The 21,094-nt window shown below is 58.4% G+C and overlaps 1 protein-coding gene across 1 annotated transcript; it reads left to right on the top strand.

Moving 5' to 3' along the window:
* The first annotated feature begins 1,442 nt into the window (after positions 1 to 1,442).
* Positions 1,443 to 20,198, top strand: STK35 (serine/threonine kinase 35). The gene is made up of 3 exons (XM_064521670.1): positions 1,443 to 1,800; positions 7,819 to 8,566; positions 16,098 to 20,198. Exons 1-2 carry the CDS (start codon positions 1,458 to 1,460, stop codon positions 8,529 to 8,531), a joined length of 1,056 nt encoding a protein of 351 aa, XP_064377740.1. The 5' UTR covers positions 1,443 to 1,457; the 3' UTR covers positions 8,532 to 8,566; positions 16,098 to 20,198.
* The last annotated feature ends 896 nt before the right edge of the window (positions 20,199 to 21,094 follow it).

Raw genomic sequence — 21,094 nt, 5'->3', positions numbered from 1 at the left:
ATGTCCCCCCACACTGCACCCCCCCCGTGCACTGCACAGCCTCCTCCGCCGCCCTGACCCCCCTTGGCAATGCACGGACCCCCCCGCACTGCATGCACCCCCTCTCCCCCGGGCACTGGCCACCTCCCTGCACTGCCTGCCAGCGCACCGACCCCCCCCCAGCACTGTGCGGTCTCCCTGCCCGTGCATTGACCCCCCCCGGAAACTGCACGGGCTCCCCGTGCACCGCCGGTGGTGCATCAACCAACACCGCACAGCTCCCCCCACCCTCACCCCGCACACCCCGTCCCCCGGGGCACCAACACCCCCTCCCCGGTGTTGCACACCTCTCCCCCCTCCGTGCACCAACCAACACCCGCAGCTCCCCCCACCTTTGCACCGCACAGCCTCCCCGGGGCACCCCCCTTTGCACCGCCCGGCCCCGGGGCACCCCCCCTTGCATTGCACGGCCCCGGGGCACCCCCCCTTGCATTGCACGGCCCCGGGGCACCCCCCTTTGCACTGCACAGCCCCGGTGCACCCCCCCTTGCATTGCACGGCCCCGGGGCACCCCCCTTGCATTGCACACCCCCGGGGCACCCCCCTTGCATTGCACAGCCCCGGGGCACCCCCCCGCCTTTGCTCGCATGGCCCCGGGGCACCCCCCCCCCTTTGCTCGCATGGACCCGGGGCACCCCCCTCTACACCACATGGCCCAGGGCACCCCCCCTTTGCGCCGCGCGGCCCCGGCACCCCCCCCCCCCGCCCCTTGCAGCGCCCCGCCCACGGCGCGGCCGGCCGCCGCCCCCTCCCCCGCCGGTGCCGGGCGGCCCCCCCGGCGTTACATAAGGGGCTACGTCAGGGCGCGCGGGCCCCGCTTAGCGCCGCGCCGCCGCCCGCCGCGCTCACACGCCGCAGCGCCCGGCCGCAGCGCAGCGCAGCACCGCGCAGGTGAGGCCCGCGCCCCCCCCCCGACCCCCCCCGCGACGCGGCCGCTCGCGCTGCATGGCGAGGCCCCACCCCGCCGGGCCGCACCACCGCGCGGGGGCGCGGCGCGCCGGGCCGCCCGCCCCGCCGGCTCCCCGCGGCCCGCAGGCACCGTGGCGGCGCGGCGCCGGCGCGGCCGAGCGGCCGCCGAGGCCGGGCCCCCCCCGGGGGAGCCGCCCCCCCCCGCGCGGGCCCCGCGGCCGCCGCCGCCGCGCGCGCCGCCCCCCCCCGCCCGCCGCGGCGTGGGCCCGCCCGCCGCGCCGCCATTGGCCGAGCGCTTAAAGGGGCAGGCAGGGCGCGCTTTTCCGCCCTCCGACGCGGCGGCGCGGGCCCCCCGGCCGGCGCGGGGGCATGCGCGCGGCGCGGCGGCGGCAGGCGCGCGGCCCCCCCGCGCCGGCGGCGCCATGGAGACGGCGGACGGCGGCCGCCGCGGGACACAAAGGGCGGCGCGGCGGCGGGCGGCGCGGCGGCGGGCGGCGCGGCGGGCCCCCATGGCGGCGGCGGCGGCGGGGCCCGGTGGCGGCGGTGGCGGCGGGGCGCCGCGGTACAGCCTGCTGGCGGAGATCGGCCGCGGCGCCTACGGCGTGGTGTACGAGGCGGTGTCCGGGCGCAGCGGCGCGCGGCTGGCGGTGAAGCGGATCCGCTGCGACGCGCCCGAGAACGTGGAGCTGGCGCTGGCCGAGTTCTGGGCGCTGACGAGCCTGCGGCGGCAGCACCCCAACGTGGTGCGCTTCGAGGAGTGCGTCCTGCAGCGCCACGGCCTGGGCCAGCGCATGAGCCACGGCAACAAGCGCAGCCAGCTCTACCTGCGCCTCGTGGAGACCTCGCTCAAAGGTACCCCCCCCAGGGACCCCCCCCCGTCTGAGGGGTCCCCCCCAGGGACACCCCCCTGTCCGAGGGGTCCCCCCTAGAGACACCCCCCCTCGGGACACCCCCCTGTCCGAGGGGTCCCCCCCAGGGACACCCCCACCTCTAGGAGCGCCCTTCCCCAAAGGTGCCCCCCCCATCCCCTGGACCCTCCTTGGGGCATCTGCCACTCTCCCCCCCCCCCCCCAGGTGGTCCCTCTCAAGGCTGTCCCTGTCCCTCCCCCCCAGGACACCTCTCCCCATCTGAGGGGTCCCCCCGGGATGCCCTCTCCCAGGGACACCCTTCCCAAAAGGTGTCCCCCCCCCCCGTCCCCCCCGGCAAGACCCTTCCCAAAAGGTGCACCCCCCCACATGTAGAGACCCTCCTTAGGGCATCTGCCGCCCCCCCTGCCCAGGCACACTAACCCCCCACACACCGCGCCCAGGCTGCCATCACCCCAGCCCATCTCCCCTTTTCCCCCTCCTGGCACTGCTGTCACCCCAGGGATCCCCCTGTGGCACCCTGGACCCCCCGGCACCCTGGTGCTGCTGTCACCCCAGAGCCCCCCCAGCAGTCTGGCACTACCGTCCTCCTGGGGTGCTCCCCTTCCCTTGGGGCACCCCGGGTTACCTCCCTGGGGCACCTCGGCCCCCTCCCAGGGCGCTCAGCCGGCACCCCTGGGGCACCCGGCACCTTCCCGGGGATGCCACCCTCGTCCTCCCCGGGCTGTGCGCCCATCACCCCCCTCCCCTGAGCACCCTGGCGCTGCCGTCTCCCTCCCATCCCCTGGGGACCGTCCCCTGCCCCAGGTAACCCCTGGGGTACCCACGCAGGGCGCCCCGGTGTTGTCCCCCCTTCTCCCGGGCACCGTCATCACCACGTAATTCATGGGACCCCCTTCACTGTCACCCCCTCTGGGCACCTCCGTGGGACCCCGGCAGGTCTCAGCCCTGTGCCCCGTTCCCGGGTGACCCCATCGCTGTCCCCAGGTGATGCTTGGGGACCGTCCCTGCTCTGTGCAATGCCCTTGGGCTCTTCCCCTGCACGGGTTGGGGCTCCTGTTCCAGTTCCTCCTCCTCCTTTCTGCCTCCCTTCCTGGGTCCCCGTCCTCAGGGGTCCCCGTCCTCAGGGGTCCCCGTCCTCAGGGGTCCCCTCTCGTTACCCTGACCTCTGCTCTACGGCCTGCGCACACCCCTTGGGGACCGTTCCCGGTCTCTCCCTCTGTCCCCGCACGCAATCCCCTCTCCTCCGAGAGCCCCGAGGCTGCCCCCCCCCCCCCCCCCCCCCAGCCCGGTACGATGTCCTCCCTGCTCTCTTGAGCTCTTCCAGCCTGGGGGCTGTTCCCTGCGCTCTCCTGTCCCCATGTCCCCAGTGCAGCACCAGCTGGCTCTATGGGAGTGGTCCTGGGAGTACCAGTGCCTGCACTGGGGGCTGTGAGGGTCCTTGTAACCCTCCTGTCCCCTGGGGTCCCTCAGCAGCATCTGAGGGCTGCCTGGGGTCACCTTCTCCTGCCACAGTCGATGGCATCGCTCAAGTAGGCCACCCCCCTGCTCCCTTGGCTGCTTGTCAGACCCAGCTCTGCCGATGTGCGGCGGAGACCTGGAAAAGTACCAGAGCTCTGTGTCCTCGATGGCCCGGCACCCCCCGGGCCGCCTCACGCTCCCTCCCAGGAGCTTCTGCTGGAGGCTCCGGGCTCCGTGTGCTCCTTGGGGAGCTCGGTGTCGGCTGTGCCGTGTACCCCACACCCCGTGTAGGCAGTCTCCAGACCTGTGCCCTGCAAAGACTTCGTGGAGAGCTGCAGAGTCCATCCTCAGAGCGAGGCTTCAGCTCTCCAGTCGTCCCCACTGCCTGGCTTCTCCCCTCCGCGCTCCTGGGAGGTGTCCGGACCTGCCTGGCTTTCCCCAGCGCAGCCCTGATCCCGATCTCCCTTCCCGTTCCGTGCACAGCCATCCAAGCGAGTGGTAACTTTAGCTGCTGGAGGTGTCCCCAAAAAGGGCAGCGTCGGACTTTCTGTAAGCCTGGGAGTGTCCGTCCCTTCTGTACCTTCACAGGGCGGATGGTGACTCCCTGGGAGCAGAGCCGGCTTTTCCCTTGGAAGGGGTGTGTGTCCGGCTGTAGCTAGTAAAGCTGTTCCCTGTGTCCCTGTGCCGTGTCGTGCACCCTGAGACAAGGCAGCGTGGCTCACAGGGAAGCTCTCGGGGGGCTGTAGGTGCCCCATCCCTTAGGGGAAGGTCCCCGTGCTCCTCATGCACGGTCACTTCCCTGCGTGGGGACAGCTTCGCCTGCCCTGTCCCGCTGCAGCCCTCCGAGGGGGGAAGCAGAGCCGGGCTCCCCCGAGGCCAGGCAGCCGCAGGAGCCGCGGCCTCTGCTCGAGGAGACGTTGCAAGGGGATCCTGGCCGGAGCCGTGCTGCGAGGGGCCTGCAGCGTCCCTGGGGGAGCCCGGAGGTGGCCATGGCTCTTGTTGGAGGCCAGGCTTGTCCCCTGCTCCCGGGAGAGCCTCCCCGTTGTGCCCTGGGGTGCGGTAAGGCCCAGCTTTGAGAGGGGGTTCTGCTCGCTGCTGCACCTGCGATAGCTGAGGCTGTGCCTGTAGTTGGGGTCTGCAGTGCAGGACACCGTTTTGCTCCCCAAACAGGAGCCCGTTCTCTACCCCATCGGTTTTCCTCCTGACTGCCCTCCAGCCTGCGTTATCTGCCGGCCACAGGCCCTGGCAGAGGCTGCGCTTGCTGCCTTCCCGAGCTTTGGGTCTGATGCAGTATCGATAAATATTGTTTAAAACTAATGCTGCAGCTCGGGGAACCGTCCCTGCCGCAGAGCTCAGCGCTCTGCATCGCTCCCGCCGAGGTGCCCGGCACGTCGCCTCGCTGCCGTGCCATTCTGCACGACCACAGCTGGGCTATTTACAGGCGCGCACAGATGCTGTGCCAGCGCGCCGGGGTTCAGGGCATGGGGGGGATTAATCAGAGGCTCCTGAATCGGGAGCATGACTGCTGGGATATGAGGCTGTGCAGGGGTTCAGCTACGCAGCAGAGCCTGCGTGTTCACAGCTTAAATTTATTGTCGCACATCTCGTTAAGGGCAGAGTGCAAGGAGGCAGCCGAAAGCCCGGCGCTGAGCCTGCAGCGAGGGGCAGCCGGGGGAGGCACGCCGCTGAGCAACGTGCTCGGTCCCCCGGCGCAGGCGTGCGTTCAGGGCTCGCGCTCGGCCACGTGCCCCGTGTCGCTCCCGGCTCGCGGTATCGATGCACAGAGCTGGCTTAGGAGAGATAAAGCGAACGTGTCCGGGACGTCGCTCCCCAGCGCGTCACCCGGCAGGTCGCCGGCTTGCAGCGGTGCTCTGCCGGGCTGCCCGGGCATCGCCTGCACGCGTTGCCCCCGGACCCGGTGCCCAGCCTTGGCACCGCTGGTCCCTGCTCCCAGCACGGCCTCTTTGCACAGAGGGAGTTAAAGGTTACATGCAGCGGTGGGGAGGGGGACGCTGGTTCTGTTGTCATTAAATTTTTCCCAGTGATTGCAAGCAAATTAGCGAGTTGCTAATGAGATCCCAGGATAGGCTGCGGCGGGGATGGAGTGGTTAACGCGTGTGTCCGGGGCTCGGGCAGGGAACGCGAAGGGATGCCTGCTTGGGGGAGGACGACTTTGCGAGGGCAAGTCTGGCCTGTCGTCTGCATCGCTTCAGTTCTTGGCTGCTTGACATCAGTTTGCTAAAAATCCCATCTTTCACAAGCTGCTTGCCAGCTCTTTATGTTTAAAACTGTTTGTTTTGAAGGCAGGAAGATGATTTAACAGCTAAAACAGTTTCAGATTATAGAAAGAAAATGAGGAAATATTGCTCTTGGCTTAAACCTCTCCTAGCAGGGCTCCACCCAACGTGAAGCGCACGGTGCTTGCAGCTACTGGGGGTCAGCTGCGTCCTCCCGGCGCTCGCAGAGCTGCAGTGGCTGAGTTTTAAATTGGCACCTACGTTATGCTAAAAGCAAACCTCGGCTTCTCGGAGCCAGCAGGCTCCTGCTGCTGGTGAGCCCGTGTTTGAGCCGCTTCTCTCCAGGAAGGGTCCGTGTAAACGCTCTCCCCTTCCCACCAGCGTGCCATGCCCCGACGTGTGCAGGCAGCAGGGTTTTGGCAAATCCGAGTCGGTGGCAGCGTGAGCCGGACCTGGCCGGGGCTCTTCTGGCTGCACAGAAGTCTCTGTGCCCAGGCGAGTGGCCGTCTCGCTTCAGTTTTCCATTCTGTCATGCCTCTTTCTCGCTTTCCCACCAAAGGGTGGCTCACGCCGGAGGAGCTGCTTTTCCTGGTCGGCGTTTCGGGCTCCGCAGCCTGCCCTCAGCCGCGCGGCTCAGGTGCTGGGTCCCCTCTCCCTGCCCTTCCAGGGTCTCATTTGGCCCCCTAAAACACCCCCATGCCCCGTGTCTCTGGTCTCTTCGTGGTTCTCCCATCCCCCAGACCTAACTAACCCTCATCTTTTGCTGAGGGCAGGGAGGTGCAGCCAAATCTTGCTGTTGTACAGGCTTTAATTTCCATAGCAGTAGCCATGGTTACAGACTGTTTATGCAAATAACCAATATTCCCACCCACACCAATTGCTGACCATTATAGGCACTGGTGCCGAGGAGCCCAGGGCTCCGTGTCCCTGGTAGTAATTCAACCGGTTTCAAAAGGCTCAGATTTATCTGTGTGACTCGTAAATATGGCAGAGGCGAGTCGTGTCCTCCAGCTTTTCCCTTATGGTGTTTGAGCAAAACAGTTCCCTGGATGTGCTTGCAGAGTGCCTGTCACCTGGATGCTCTGAGTGGGCGACCTGGGGTGTCGCGGGGGAAGGAGGCGAGGTTTGCATCCCAAAATCCTAGGGCTACTCCTGCCTTCCCTCTGCTGAGCGGGGCTGGCCAGCAGCAGACACGGCTGCCTTAGCCCCTGTGTTGCTGTTACGCTTCCCTGTGCGTCTGGTTTACGTGCAGGGGGGGCAGGAGGTTTGTGGAGTTGGAAGTGAGGTGAAATTTGTATACTGTAAATTGGACCTGAGATGCTCCGAGCTGAGGGACGGAGCAGCTGGAGAGCTAAATGAGATCTGGTGAAGGAAGAAGCTGTTTGGGGCGTAATATCCTGCTCATCCTAGGCAGTAACAGTAATGAGCGAGACAGCAGTTACATTCATGAGCACGGCTGAAATCGCACTTAAAACACTGCTTGCTACTTGGGCCTCCAGTTTTCTCCGTTTAAAGACTTGTTGACACTTAACTAAGGCTCTATGAAGTGCAAAGCTGCCCTAGCACGAATGCAACACAGACTACGCCAATCTGTTCCAGTCTGAGAACCGCCAGTGCGCTGTAAGGCTCTGACACGGGTGTAAGTGCTTTCAGTAAGGCTTTATTGGCACAACATTAGTGGGGTGATTTACTTCCCCTCCCTGGCAGTTGTACTGGTAAAGCTTAAGGTATAAACCAGCCTTTGCTGACTGCGGCTTCTGCAGCACAGCTCGGTCAGGTGGGAGAGCTGGGGTTCGCGTGGAGTGGACTTTCCTGTAGATTCACTGCTGATTATGTGCTCTTCATCTTGGGCTGTCTTGGCTTTCAGAGCCCAGTGAGAGTCACCTGATGGCAGCTCAGGAAAACACCCTCCACTTCCAAGTTCTGTCCAAGCACCTGAGATCATCTGTGCTTGCTCAGTGCCACGCACACCTGCATTTTGGTGTGAACAGTTCCCTGAGCTTGTTCCCAGGCAGTAAGCTCATGTAAACACGGCACTGGTGCGTCTCATTTGACAGAATCCCAAAGCATTTGAAACCACAGCAATGAAAGCATCAGCCAGGCCACGCGTATCATCTGCAGAACACATGAATCATGCTTAATAGCAGTGATTACTGATACCCTGTAGTGCGATAGGTCCAAATTAAATTTCTAAGGCACTTAATATGTCCATAAAACAGGCCTGTTCCTTGTCCTTGCTGAGTTACGGTGTGGACACTTCTTACCATGTTTGAAAAACCCACTCCTGCTTTTGTCTCCTGGTAAGGTGAGAGGATCCTGGGCTATGCGGAGGAGCCTTGCTATCTCTGGTTTGTCATGGAGTTCTGCGAAGGGGGAGACCTCAACCAGTACGTGCTCTCGCGGAGACCAGACCCAGCAACAAACAAGAGCTTCATGCTGCAGCTGACCAGCGCCATCGCCTTCCTGCACAAGAACCATATTGTCCATCGGGACTTGAAACCAGACAACATCTTGATAACTGAGAAGTCCGGCACCCCAGTTCTCAAGGTGGCTGACTTTGGACTCAGCAAGGTCTGTGCTGGCCTGACTGCTCGGGGCAAGGAGGGTGGGAACAATAACAAAAATGTGAATGTGAACAAGTACTGGCTGTCTTCGGCTTGTGGCTCTGACTTCTACATGGCCCCTGAGGTCTGGGAGGGACACTACACGGCCAAGGCTGACATCTTTGCCCTTGGCATCATCATCTGGGCCATGATTGAGAGGATAACTTTCATCGATGCGGAGACCAAGAAGGAGCTGCTGGGGACCTACATCAAGCAGGGGACAGAGATTGTGCCCGTTGGGGAAGCGCTGCTAGAAAACCCAAAGATGGAGCTGCATATCCCTCAGAAACGCAGGACTTCCATGTCTGAGGGGATCAAGCAACTCTTGAAAGACATGTTGGCTGCTAACCCACAGGATCGACCTGATGCCTTTGAGCTTGAAACCAGAATGGACCAGGTTACATGTGCTGCTTAAATTCAGGGCAGGGCACTGCTGTGCTTTGCAGCTGGGTAAGTGATCTGCAGTTTTTGTCTAATACTGTCTCCTTTACCAGCCTGCTTATGCACTCTGTAACGATACAATGGAGTCTTTTATGTTCCCAGAGCGATTTCTATAGTGACTCATCAGAGCACTGTTTCTGAGATTTTATCCACCTATTCTACTGCAAAAATAAAATAGAGACGGAAAATAGAATTAGTCTTTGGGCAGCAGTGGGAAGTGCAGCTGCTGAGCGCAGGCGAGAGGGCTGAACAGCGGCTCCGCAGCAGTCCTGGCCGTTTGCTAACAAAGAGGCTGGTGTACAGCAGAAACCCAGGAGCACCCTCTGACATCAGCCCTGGCTATGTCTGTTGCTCCCAGAGGCAGGGATGGAGCTGCTGGTGCTGTCTCTGCTCCCTCATCTAATTTTGGCAGTCAGCGCTGAGGGCACCTCACTGTCGTGCACTGTCCTTCCTCCCCTCGTGCTCAGGTGCTGCAGCTCGGGGCTGGGCTGCGCTGAGCACAGGGGCAGGCGGGTGCTCGGCACGGATGGGGCATCTCGTCTCCCCTGCTCTCACCTAGACGTGTGATGCGTCTCGCTTTGTTTCCATGCTAAATGCAGCACTTCCTTCTGGTGTGAGCTGCAGTTGCATAAGCCCCATAAGATGCTTTGGTCTCCAGCATCTGGGCTCGGAGACACAAGTCTGTTCAGGAAGGAAGCTTACAAAACAGCTGCACTCAGACTGCTCTCAGCTCAGTTCAGGCAGAGTTCGCCCCCCAGGCTCGGTTCCTAAATAGTCCAAAGCTCAGACTTTCTCTGCTGAATCCCAGCCTCGGGGGTCACGTATGGTCTGGAAAGACTGCCCGAAGGAGGTGGAGGTAGCTGGCAGTGTGAGTAACCAGTGACACCATAGGAATGAGAGGTGTTGCCTTCATGGCAAAGCTGTGTATAAACAAGAGCTGTTACTAGGGATTCTCCTGGCCAAACACTTCAAAGAAACTGAATAATTAGAGATTACAAGAGGACAGGCTGTGGTCTGAGCCCTGCTCTTTCACGAGCTACGGCAGAGCTGCCTTTCCCGTTGCTGATCACAGATCTTTGAAAAGTCTGCCCATATCAGGTGTTAGATTTGCAGCTTGGACTTCCCAGTCCTTTCCTGATCCAGAAACCAAAGAGATCCTGCTGCATCAAGGCAAATCACAGGCAGAAGAAAGTGGAGAGAGCTGAGAGGGCTGCTAGAGGCAGCCTGGGGCTTTGCAGTCGCTCACCGCGTGCCCAGTGTGCTCCCAGTGTCCCCATACTCTGCAGAGTACGATGGGGAGCGTAAAGGCAGTTTGGCAGGTAGGGCTTAAACCTCCTCACTGCTCAATTAAGGCAAGCATTCCTGGGCTTACGTAAAAGGGATGAAAAGCTGTCCATGCCCCATCCGGACGCACCGCCCTGGAATGTGCCCAGGTGGCTTTGTGCTGTTCCCAGCACCCTTGGCAGCTGCCTGTCCTGCCTGTGACAGCCGTGCTCCAAAAGCCAAGCTCTTAGGTCTTAACCTCAAGAGACAGTAATTCCTGGGGATGTGACATGCATGTGTGCATAGCAAGGTGTGAATAGCGAGTATCTGGTATGTGCCCAGAAGTGCAGCCCAGAGAAATAGGAATATAGTCATGGAAAGGCCCATTGGGTGGGTCTAGTCGGGCCACTGCTGGCTTGTTCAAAAGGGTCCACAAACCATCTCCTCCGCACCACAAGGCACTCACTGTTTTAATGCCCTTAAGAGCTTCAGTGCAAGTAATTGATGTGACTGCTTCTGCCCGGGGCTGGGGCTCGTGCGGATGGGGGCTGGGGCTGGGGAGGTGGAGCGAATCTGCAGAGCTCTTCACATGGGTGTGATAAAGCCGTAGGGCAAGACCAGGACACCCTGCCTTGTGCCCCGGGGCAAGGCGGTGGGGAAGGAGGCATTTCTCTTCTAGTGGGGCTGGGAGCTGGGCTTTTAAAGCAGCTACTGCCGGGTGGCAGAGCGTCAGGGTTTGCCGCTGCTGCTGCCATCTGTGATCACTCGTGCTGTGCTAATATGATGCTGCTGAGTTATGCAACAAGCCAGTGCCCTCTGGGGAAAATTCATCCTGCGCATAACTGCAGAATAGTGCACGCAGGGATAACAAACACGGAGGGGACAGTCCTACCCCGGGGCTGTTTGCTTAAAACCCAGCTGCCTTTTGAACCCCCCTGCATCCGTGGATGGAGCCAGCCATGAGCCTGCACCGATCATTTCCGCCAGCGCCGTGGCTGCAGGGGAGATGGCCGTGCTTATATAACGCAGCCCAGCCAGCGTGCCGGGGCTGGGCTCTGCGTGGCCCAGATAGGAGCCAAGCACCAGGCATATGTTCACTGCAAACGCTGTGCGTTGTGCTGCGCAGCGGGGAAGCGTTGCTGTGTTTTGTTTGCAGGGCAGCGGGATGCGTTTGCAGCGCTTTCTCATAGGGGCTTGTATAAATTGTGTGCTTGTGCGTTTGAATCAGCCTGCCTCTTGCTGCTGGGCTGTTATTAAATGTAAATCTTAAACTGGAAGCATGCTTGAGAAGCTTAAAATGGGATTGAGAGCAGCTCCTGAACTCTCCTCTCAGGTAATTTAGGTTGACCATGAAACTCGAGTAACCTCTGCAACATAGCTGCAGCACTTGTGTGTAGCTTACATGGGTGTCAGGCAGCGCAGTGAGTTCCCCTTTCCCCAGGGCAATTTCAGACCCTAGGCAGACTTAGTTCATGGCAAAATCTGTAAAACTGTAACCCTCCCTGATCCTGGCAATCAGATTTTCACTTATTCCTTGGTATGTCATTGACCTGTTCTGTTTTTGCTTCATGTCCTGGCAGTCCTGCTGCAAGAACCTGCCAGTCAGCAGTCTTCATACTCTGCTGCCCCTCCAAAATGCAGATATTAAATATCAGTTGTCAGCCAGGAAAGCGTTCTTGGCTTGGCTTCTGCTGAACTTCAGGATGATTGGGGTGGAGACAAGCCTGATTACTGCCACGCTCTTGTCATCCCAGGGCTTTGGGTTGTGCAGAGGTGGGCAGCAAGCTGTGCATTCCCTGGGGGAAACGAGGGTCTCCTCTTTCTTATTTGAACAGTGGGCTCCCGCATCTTCTGGAGCACAGGGTTATCTCAGGCCCCATTACCACAAACATGCCTTTTAGGCATAGGGACAAAAGCCATTCTAGTACAATTAGCAAGTGGTTGGACCGCAGTGGGTACCTGCTGTTAATCTCTTGATTGCTGTGTGATAGCCCAGTACTGTGACTGCAGTTTACACTAAGGACTATTTCACCCCTGCTTACTGATGCAGGAAAGCTTCCCATAAGTCTGAAAATGGTCATGAAAAAGGTAGGTGCTTAGCTGGCTCTGGTGCTGTCTTGTCGTGCCATGTAGCATTGCCGAGTCCTCAGGTGTGGGGCCGTGCTAGCAAATCTCCAGCCCTGTGTCTTGCTCCATCCCGGGGTTGGTTTCACAGTGCTGGGGCTGCTCACATCTCTCCCCTTCCCACTACGCGAACATCTGGCTTCCTTCTCTTATTTTTCTAGTAGTCGTCCTTTGAGTTCCTCAAGGGAGGCATGTTCCCTCCCCACGTATACCATGTCATCAGTGCGAGAGTCTCTAACATTACGAATCTGTACAGTATGGATTGTCCACTTAAACAAGTCATCACTAAGGAGCGAGGTATAGCGAGAGCAAAGGGCTGGCTCCAGTGATCTTTGCCACAAAGACAGGCAGATCGCAAAAGGAGCAAGTGGCAGCATCTTCCACCATCTCGTTGCATGCTTTACTCACAGCCAGTGTAAGATGAAGTCACAGAAAATTAGTGATTTCATTACCATCATTCCTACCATATCCTTTGTTAGCACACAGTACAGGTGCCACTGCCTTGTTTTTAAGCGTGAACAAGTGTCTGAATGATTTAATATTTATGAAAATTTGTAGTTGTAATTCCTGTAGGACATCCAACAGCAATGGCTATTCCACGACGGTTTTTCACTGTTGATAAAATAGCTGGTCTGGTTTAGGAGTGGACACTCAATGAATGGCAGGAATGAGTGCAGTCAGCGTTGGCTCAGATGTGCGTTATCTCAGGTACTGCCTGCAGCAGGGAGATGGCTGACAGCCCGAGCGGCCTCTCGTTTGCTCGTGCTCCTCTTCCTCCTGCTGTGGGTTTTGATCATTTTAGATGCAGCTGAAAGTGACTGTTTACATTTGCTTTGTTCTCCTGTTTGTACTTTCAAAATGCAACTGAGCTGATGCAGGGAAAGCCCATCTGCTCCCCCTGCGTGATGGCGGTTCTCCCCGATTAGCACATCTGCAGAGCAGCCAGCGTTGCTGGGCTGCTGCTGAGCACAGGTAATAAATTGCTGCTGTTCAGCTTTTTAGATCTGGAGGGCAGGAATCAGATGCACGTAAGAGCTGTCTCTGCAAGCTGTCAGGGAGGAAGGCTCTTGCGTGGTGCTAGGCCTGGTCTGGAGGTACCCGTCTCGATTCCTCTGTAGTGAAGGTGCCCTGATGCTGCTAGACAGGAGCTTGTGAGCAAGCTGAGGAAAAGTATAGTAGTTTCATTTCTGAATCAATGTTGATTTTGACTTCAGACTGTTTTCGGTGTGGTTTGTGAATCTTGGCATGGACAAAACAAGCCCTGGAATAGTATGAAAGCAGGATCACTTCCTCTTCTTGGCAGCAACAGCAGGTGCAGCCAGCAGCATCCCCAGGGCCTCTGCGCGGAGCGGTGACATGTTCCTGGGCAATGTAGATCCCACCTGGAGCAGCGGAGCCCTCTGGATGACCTGGAGCCCATCACCTCTGGCCAGATGTGCTGTTCTTGTTTGCTTGCTCTTGAGTCACCCCCCACTCTTCCTGCCCTGGGGGAAGGCACTGCAGTTGGATTTTAGGGAGCTCCCAAAGCAGTGTGTCACATTTATGCATACATAAAGAGTGAGACGAAGAACTTGGGAAATAAAGGAGGCTCCCAACCCCGTCCCTGCACCCTGCATTCCCAGGCAGGGCAGGTGATGTGGTTAACAGGAGAAGGTGCTGGGTTGTCTGACTCCCCTATGTTGGGGCCATCCACCACTACAAGTGCTGCGTTGCCACCTCCAGCTCCCTCCCCTGTGACCTGGGTCTTGGTGTCATCGTATTAGGTGCTGGACAAAGACTTCATAGGCTGCTGGTTCATATCCTGCTGATGCCAAATGAACATTCGAGCTGATTAAAACTGTAAGTGGCATCAGTGGAGGGATTAAAAGCTCTTGAACAACATGCGTCAGTGTAGTGAGCTCTCCTGTCTCAGAGGTGAGAGCTCGAAATGCTTGAAGAAGGCATCTTTCCTCAAGATGCTCCTACTCCAGGGAGACATGAATGGAGACGCTGTCCTAGTTGCTAATGAAGCTGCAGCACAGGAGAAATCTTCCAGAAAATTCATTGTGCCAGTCCCCCTGACCTGACATCCCAGTGCCTCTCGCAAGCCTCCCTTGTTAAGCAGAAAGGCGCTTTTCTGATCTGCAGCCTACAAAGGCAGCATTTCCCGGTCCAACTCCCCTATGAAGCAGTGCGCATGTGGTCCTGGTGTCTGCTCTGAGCAGCAGAGGCAGCTGCTTTCTTTAAGAAATGTGTTTCTTTAATGAGATTTCCTAGGGCTAAGGGATTTGAATAATTTGCTGGGCAGGAGCAGTTTTTCTTCAGCAGGTCTTTCCTGCTGCTCAGGTGCTGTTGCTTGGTTTATCCGAAGAGCCACTGGCTCAATCTGGGTGGGAGAGGGCCTGGCAGAGCCCCCCCAACCTGATCCCTCCCTGAGGAAGGAGAAGCTATCCCTCTATGTCCACCCCCATTTTTCCGTGCAGCTGTCTTTGAGCTCAGAGTTGAAGTTTGGGGAAAAATTAAATTGCTGCCAACTGCTGTAAAATTACCACCAGTCCATAATATGAGGAGTTTTGAAGCAAAGCAGGGTCCTACCCTTGGGTTGAAGGTCTGCACTGTAGGAAGTCTTTGAGGTGCCACCAGGCAGAGCAAATGTTGGTGAGAAGGAACCCCCATGGGAAATAGCCAGGCCCTTCATCAACAGATGTATCTGGCCCTGTTTGCAGCTCTGCTAATCCTTCCTGTGAAGGCTTTGACATCCTGAACGATGCGTTTCCTATATAGAAATAACATAGCCATCAGCAGTTGGAAGGGTGCACAGTTTAGGCTTTGGTAGACCAGGCATAGTTAGTGCCACGAGTGTCCCCTTCATGCTGTGTTTGAGGTTTGTCTATACCGAGTTAAATGCATTTAATGATTCCCGAGAGAAGAGACGTTGCATGCACATGCGTTGTTCCTCTGCTGGTTCGTTTGGAACCAGACTTACTGTTCGATGTGGTATCGACAGGGAATTTGTCCAGTTACAAACAAACTAGGGCAAAAATGCTGGTGGCTCATGTGCAGGGCAGGTAGGTGGGGTTAATATTTCTGTGACCCTGAGCTAGAAGGACAAGACGGTGCAGGACCGAGGCTGCGGACAAGCCCTGTAGGGCAGCAGTATGTTAGGGCTCTGGCCAGAGCAGGGACCAGCAGGGCAGCTTTCTTCCCGGAAAACCCTGGTGCTAGGCATCCTTGCAGGCTGTTGAGTGCAGCGTGGCAGCGCTCACCAGAACAGTCCTGCTCTCCTTTAAGTTGTACCAAAATAGATTTTACCTGCCTCTTGCGCAGCCACTCGAGGAGCCCGAGCTGCTGCTGACGCACAAGGCAGCGGAGTCAAAGCGTCCCTGCTTGTGCAGGCGGCTGGAAGTGTTACCGGCGAGGGCTCTCCGGAGCACATCATGTGGACCCTCAAGGACGAGTTCTGTCATGATAAATGCTTGTCCTGGTTTCAGCTGGGCTAACGCTGCAAACCCCGTAGGATGGAGCTGTGTTATGGAAATGTAACGCTGTGCTCAGCCGTGAGACAACTGATCTCGGCTCATGTGCTGAGGTGGCTGGATATGTATTTTCCCTGGTGGCTACGTGCTCTTTGTCAAAACTACCTGAATCACTTTCTCAAAAGCAGTGACTCTAAAGGGAGTCCAGACCCACAGCAGACAGGCCTGGCCCGCTAACAGGAGCACTGCCAAGTAAGGGGATGTGACAAAGCTCATCTCAGACTTGCTGGGACTAGCAGGAAAGCCTTGGGCAAGGACACTGCCTCTGCAGCAGTGTCCTACAGTACTTCCATCTGGGCGGATGAACGACTCCAGCAATGCTCCCTTTCACCTTCTACTCAGTGCAGTTGTTCAAAGGCATTATTTAGAAGTTATTGGCTTTAATCATGTAATAAGAAAGCATGCATTCATCTCAAGTTCTCCCAGTCTCGCAAATACTGCTTTAATTAAGGGTTGGAGATGAAAAATGGAGACACAGCAAATACAGTTTACATGCAATTCCACTCTACATGCCTGAAGTCTGGGGCGGGACAGGGAGGTTTGGTGGGACACTACATTCTCCTCAGTCATGACTTAGTGACTGGAACAAAACTACAGCTATGCCTAATACCTGTTTCTTTCTTTGGTTCTTTTTGCAGGTTTATTTACCAGGGACCCATAATCTCCATTACTTACGTGCAACTAGCAAAGTTGAAGATAAGGGAAGAAGACGATACAGAAGATCCCTGGCTTGCAGGATCTTTGGCAATGTGAAATCTTTGGGTGTTGTGTTGTTTTGTTGGGAAGAGGTGTTTTGGGGTTGTGGGAGGGGGACTGCATGGGCCTGCAGAAGAGCACAAGCCAAGCAGCTGTCATGCTTGTGAAACTACCCTTGATTAAGATCCAGACAGCAGAGCTGCCACTGCCCAGCCATCCCTGTGTCCCCCTGTGCTGCAGTTTGACTCCGTAAATATTTCCAGAGAAGATCTGATTCCGTAAACAGGTGGCAAGCAGGAGCCCAGCAGCATGGTACGCTGCTGGGCCCCATGTCTGAGTCCAGCTGGGCCTAACTTTGGGGTTAAAGCTATTGCTTCCCCCAGGGGAAAGGGGGATGAGGTGATTGCTGGGTTTGCACTGGTCTCGGAGACTGCATGTTGCAAGCAGTTAATGACTAGGCAAATGCTGCTCAGGTTATAAGCAGCTGATGTTAGGATAGAGTAGTACGAACAAGCTGGAAAGCCATTCTGCAAGGCAGGTCTGCCTCTGGCATGGACAGACCTTTATTCTCCCTGGTTTTCTTTAGTGAAATTTGTTAAGGACAGTCTTGCAATACAGAAGATGGTGGGGAGCCACTAGGTACGTTTTCAGGCAGATCTTGTCTACATACAAGATAAAACAGAACGCTGTCTGCTAATCTGAACTCCCTCATGCCAAACCGCCGCTGCTAGGAACAGCACTAGGGTAGGGAGAGGAGGAGGTTTGGCCTAAATGGCTCACGGGCTGGATTCTGGCCTCCTGCAAAACGCTTTTCCTTGCTAGATAGCTGTCTTCGGGAAGCAAAAGGCAATGCTGCTGTTTAGGTTTGCTCACTTGGTTACAGTTCAGCTGGGCGCTCAGGTAAGGAGATTGGAACCGCAGGCTGAGCAGTTAATGCTCCGTTTCCTTGCCTATATTTAGAGCAACACTGATATTCTGGGGCTGACCCCGTGGGATGTCTTTAGACTTAGCTCACTGTAAATGCAGTGTAAAGCACCACCTCGTCTCTTATCCTGCAGATTCTGAACCAGCTGAAACATTTCCCACCGGGTTAAATTAACTGGCACCAGTTTGGGGAATAGGCTGTTCTGATCAAGCATTACTTGCCAGCACCAAGGTGTTCAGCGCTTCCCAGGAGCTGGCCAAGCTCACAGGCAGAAGCGGGTCCCCCGACTCCCCTGTTTCTGCGGTAGGAACTGTCCCTGGCCTGCGTTCAGGCTCTGGCTTTCCATTTATCATCACCGAAAGGCTCCTAAACTGACAGCACCTCCTTCTAGCTACTCGGGTGTACTTTATTGACCTCATGGGAATGCATGGAAATGCAGTAAATTTATGTGGGCTAAAGCAGGGAAAGGGGGAGGGAAGGAGTTGTTTTTTTTTCTCCTCTCTGTCTGTTCCAGGACACCAGGCTAAGGCTGTCACTGCCGGGGGGCCGCGTCCTCCTTAGGAAGATGATGCCCTGAGGCTCGAGGCCATGGATCTTTTGTGATGGTTTGGCCAGCGCAAATCGTGCGCCTGTTCCCACTCAGCTCTTCCGTTTGTTCCTAGGGATGCCTGTGTGGGTTGTGGCCAGCCACAGCCAGACCAGGGCTGCACGATCTCCTTCCCGGATGGTTCCTGGGGTTTAGGCGGTTGAGGGGTGGTTAGCAGGCTGCGCTCAGCCGTGGCCGCAGAGCACTCTCGGGGGCTTTGAGGTGCAGTTTGGCTGCTCTGATTTCTCTCCAGCTAGCAGCAGATCCCTGTAGCAGCCGTGCCAAGGCCCCTCCAAGGAGTCAGGGGTGGGTTTCTCACCCTGCTCCTGGGGGGGCTTGCAGAGCCCCCGTGCTTGGCCCAGCATCCCGCAGGAGGGCCGCAGCGAAGCGAGGACTGAACCCTGTGTTTTCCAAGCCCAGCATTAGTACCCGAATCACTGAACTGTCATTCCTCCACCTAATCGAGCCTTTGCTGCTGACTGTTACAACCTTTCCCTGGCTTGAGCTGGTGGAGTAAGAGGGCTTTACCCTCCCGAAGCTGCTCACGCAGGCTTGCTCTGTCGGAAGGCCCCTTCACCGAGCGTTATGCCCTGGGAGGAGGGAGCTTCCCAGCGGGAGAGCTGGTCCCTCCCGGATGGAGGGGATGCCTCGCAGAACTGCCCCTGGAGCTTTCTTGCTCTGGCCTGTGGTGCACCGAGCCAGCAGCCTGTCCTCGTGTTTGTTTTTGGGCACTGAGTCCCTCTCCGTGCCTGTATATGTAGAAACCAAGCCTGAAATGCAGGACGTGCAGGTGGAGGGTGAACGGGCCACTCACCGGGCCCCGGCCCCGAGCTGGCTGCGAGCACCCTGTTCCCCCCGGGGCCAGGAGCCGGTCGTCGGAGGACCTGCCTGTTCGGAGAGCCGGCCGGCCAAGCCCGTGCCCAGCCCCGCGAGGGTCGCCCTCTTGGCCCACCACGCTTTCAAGCCGTCTTCAAACCACACGGCTCCACCTCAGCTTTTGCGTTGCAGTTGTGTTTTCAAAGCAGCTTGATGTTAGTGAGCTAGACCGTAGTGCCTTACTTAGGATTTAGCAAACACTTCCAAGGAGGAGTCCTAGGGCTCCTAGCCTTTGGCCAACGTGGATGTTCCTCTGTTTAGTTTGTCTGTTTAAAAGCATTTCTCCCTGATGACTTTGCTGCTGTTTGCGCTCGACTCCCCAAACTGTTAAGGAAGCTGCCTCGTGTTTACAAGCTCCTAGCATCTCTCTTCCAGTTACTTTGGCGCAGAGCAGCGCTCCCTCTAGAACAAGGTGGCGATGGGGAACGGCTCAAACCTGCACGTGCTGCGATGCGGGAGATGTTCAGGCATCTCTTCTGGGCTGGGTCCATTGAGCAGCTCCTGCAGGTTGAACTTCTCCCCGCTGCCATAGAAGTTTGGGGCATTTGGATGTGCAGCTGGGAAAATGCGAGCTGAAGGAAAGCAGCCCCGAGCCTGCAGCCCTGGGCCGGGCTGTCTCGGCACCGCGGCTGAGCATCCGCCCTGCCGCGCCGTAGGAGCGATTGTATGAAACTGTTTACTTCTGACTATGCTGTTTACAAGAGGGAGGTGGGGTGGGTGGGGGGGACAAGCCGAGCCTCAGGAGGACTGGGAAACGCGTTTCTGCACCAGCCTGCAGCGAGTCCGGCAGCCCCAGCAGCTCGCGGGTGTCGCGGGGATCTCGCAGCCAGCTTTGGTCCATGCGGAGGAGAGAGCAGAGGTGGCTGTAGCCTAGCGGGGTTAGACTAGCTCCCCTTGGTCCCTTGCTGCTGTGTGTGAGGTTCAGCGCTGCTAGTGCCAGGTAGGAGTTACCCCGTGGTCTTCCTCTACTCCTCAGGACCCAGCTCCTTCACATATCAGAGGCTCTCGGAGCCTTTCTGGAGCAATAAGACTCAAACGAGCATTACCATCGTTGTGGATGTCCTCCTGTGTGCGCGTCGTGCGTCTCCTCCGTTGCAGTACCGAGTCTGGGTTTAAGCCGCGTGAGCGCCGTGGGGCAACAAACCCCATTTCGCTGCAGTCTGGCCGAGCGGGTTTCACGGCAGAGGTGCCGTAGCGGCTCGCTGCGGCCCTCGGGGACCGTGTGGCCTCCCCAACCCGGCGCCGGCGGCCACCGCCGGCCTTCAGCACCCTGATGCGTGCGGCTGCAGTTCGGCTGGCGGCAGCGCAGGGAGCGGGACCGGCCCCCGTGCAGCCCCCCCATGCTGCGCTCGCGAGAGCAGCCGGCTTAAACCCAGACTCCGAACTAAAGATAATGATATTAGTAAATAAAATCTGTATTTTTCTTTCTTTTTTTTTTGCACAGAAGCTGGTAATCTAGGACCTATGTGTGAACAACTTTATATAAATATTTTTTGTACTTGGTTTACGCGGGTCGGGATGAGACGGTCTATTTAAGTTCCTTGAACACTGTGGATACCCTGATGCGTATGAGTGGCAGAGGCTTTGTAACTTAAGAGACGTTTGTGTGAATAAAGCTATTTGAGACGGGGTTGAAAAGCCACACACGATCTGAAACGTGAGTTTTGTGTGTTTGTTCGCGGCCTTCCCGCCGGCAGCACGTTTGTAGGAAAAGGGGGTCGCTGAGCCAAGCCAGGAGCGACCCGGGCACCCGGCCAGCAGCGCGGTCCTGGCTTCCTGCACCTGGAGCCGGGGCAGAGCCTCTCGCCGCAGGCTTTGAAGCTCCCGCAGGAGCCCGAACACCCCCAGGCTCCGGCCGGGAAGGGCTGGGGGGCTGCGGGTGTGCGTGGCCGGCACGCGGCTGCGGCGGCTGTGGCAACACCGGAGCTAGTTACTGCCTAAGCAGGGCATCTCCGAAACCAGCTCCAGTGCTGCTCCTGCCCTGCGTTTGCGTGCGAAGCCCGGGGGAGCCGAAAGCGGCTGCTCGCAGCTCAGCGGCAGCAGAGCTAATCCGGCGGCAGCCCCGTGCGACCCTGACACCCTCCAGCCACCGGCTTGGGGACGGCGCAGGGGACGGCAGGGACCGGCCGGGGCCCTGCGGGGAGGCAGCTTTGGAGGGCTGGTGCCTTCGACCCGGCCGCCGCACAGCTCCACCCCGCAGGGCCCGTCCAGCCGGGCAGCACCGGGGCCAACGGGCTTCCCGGGATGCCACCGCGTCTCGGGGCAGCTCCTCGGGAGCCGGAGACCCTGCGACGAGCCGGGATGCAGCGAGTCGGCTGCTGCAGCTCGCCCGGATCGGGGTGAGCGCTGTCCTCCCTGCAAAGCCCCAGCGAGGGGGAGACCCCGGGCAGGGAGCCGCCGCACGCCAGCCCTTGCATAACGGCCCCAGCCTCGCGTCACCCGCCGGCAGCGATGGGACGTGCTGGGCGGCGAGTCCTCTGCCCACTCCCCCCGCGGCGCCCGGCCACCCGGCCCGCGGCTCCCCAGCGCAGCCCGTCTCCTTTGTGCTCCCT

The sequence above is a fragment of the Dromaius novaehollandiae genome, chromosome 16 (assembly GCF_036370855.1).
Source record: "Dromaius novaehollandiae isolate bDroNov1 chromosome 16, bDroNov1.hap1, whole genome shotgun sequence".
NCBI classification, from domain to species: domain Eukaryota; kingdom Metazoa; phylum Chordata; class Aves; order Casuariiformes; family Dromaiidae; genus Dromaius; species Dromaius novaehollandiae.
This window is presented reverse-complemented; position numbering and strand designations above follow the sequence as displayed.

What these genes read in the sequence shown, in the direction of transcription:
- STK35 (XM_064521670.1), top strand. Translation starts at nt 1,458, where the DNA reads ATGGCGGCGGCGGCGGCGGGGCCCGGTGGCGGCGGTGGCGGCGGGGCG. An exon ending in CGTGGAGACCTCGCTCAAAG is followed by an intron (nt 1,801 to 7,818) that starts GTACCCCCCCCA and finishes TCTCCTGGTAAG; the next exon opens with GTGAGAGGATCCTGGGCTAT.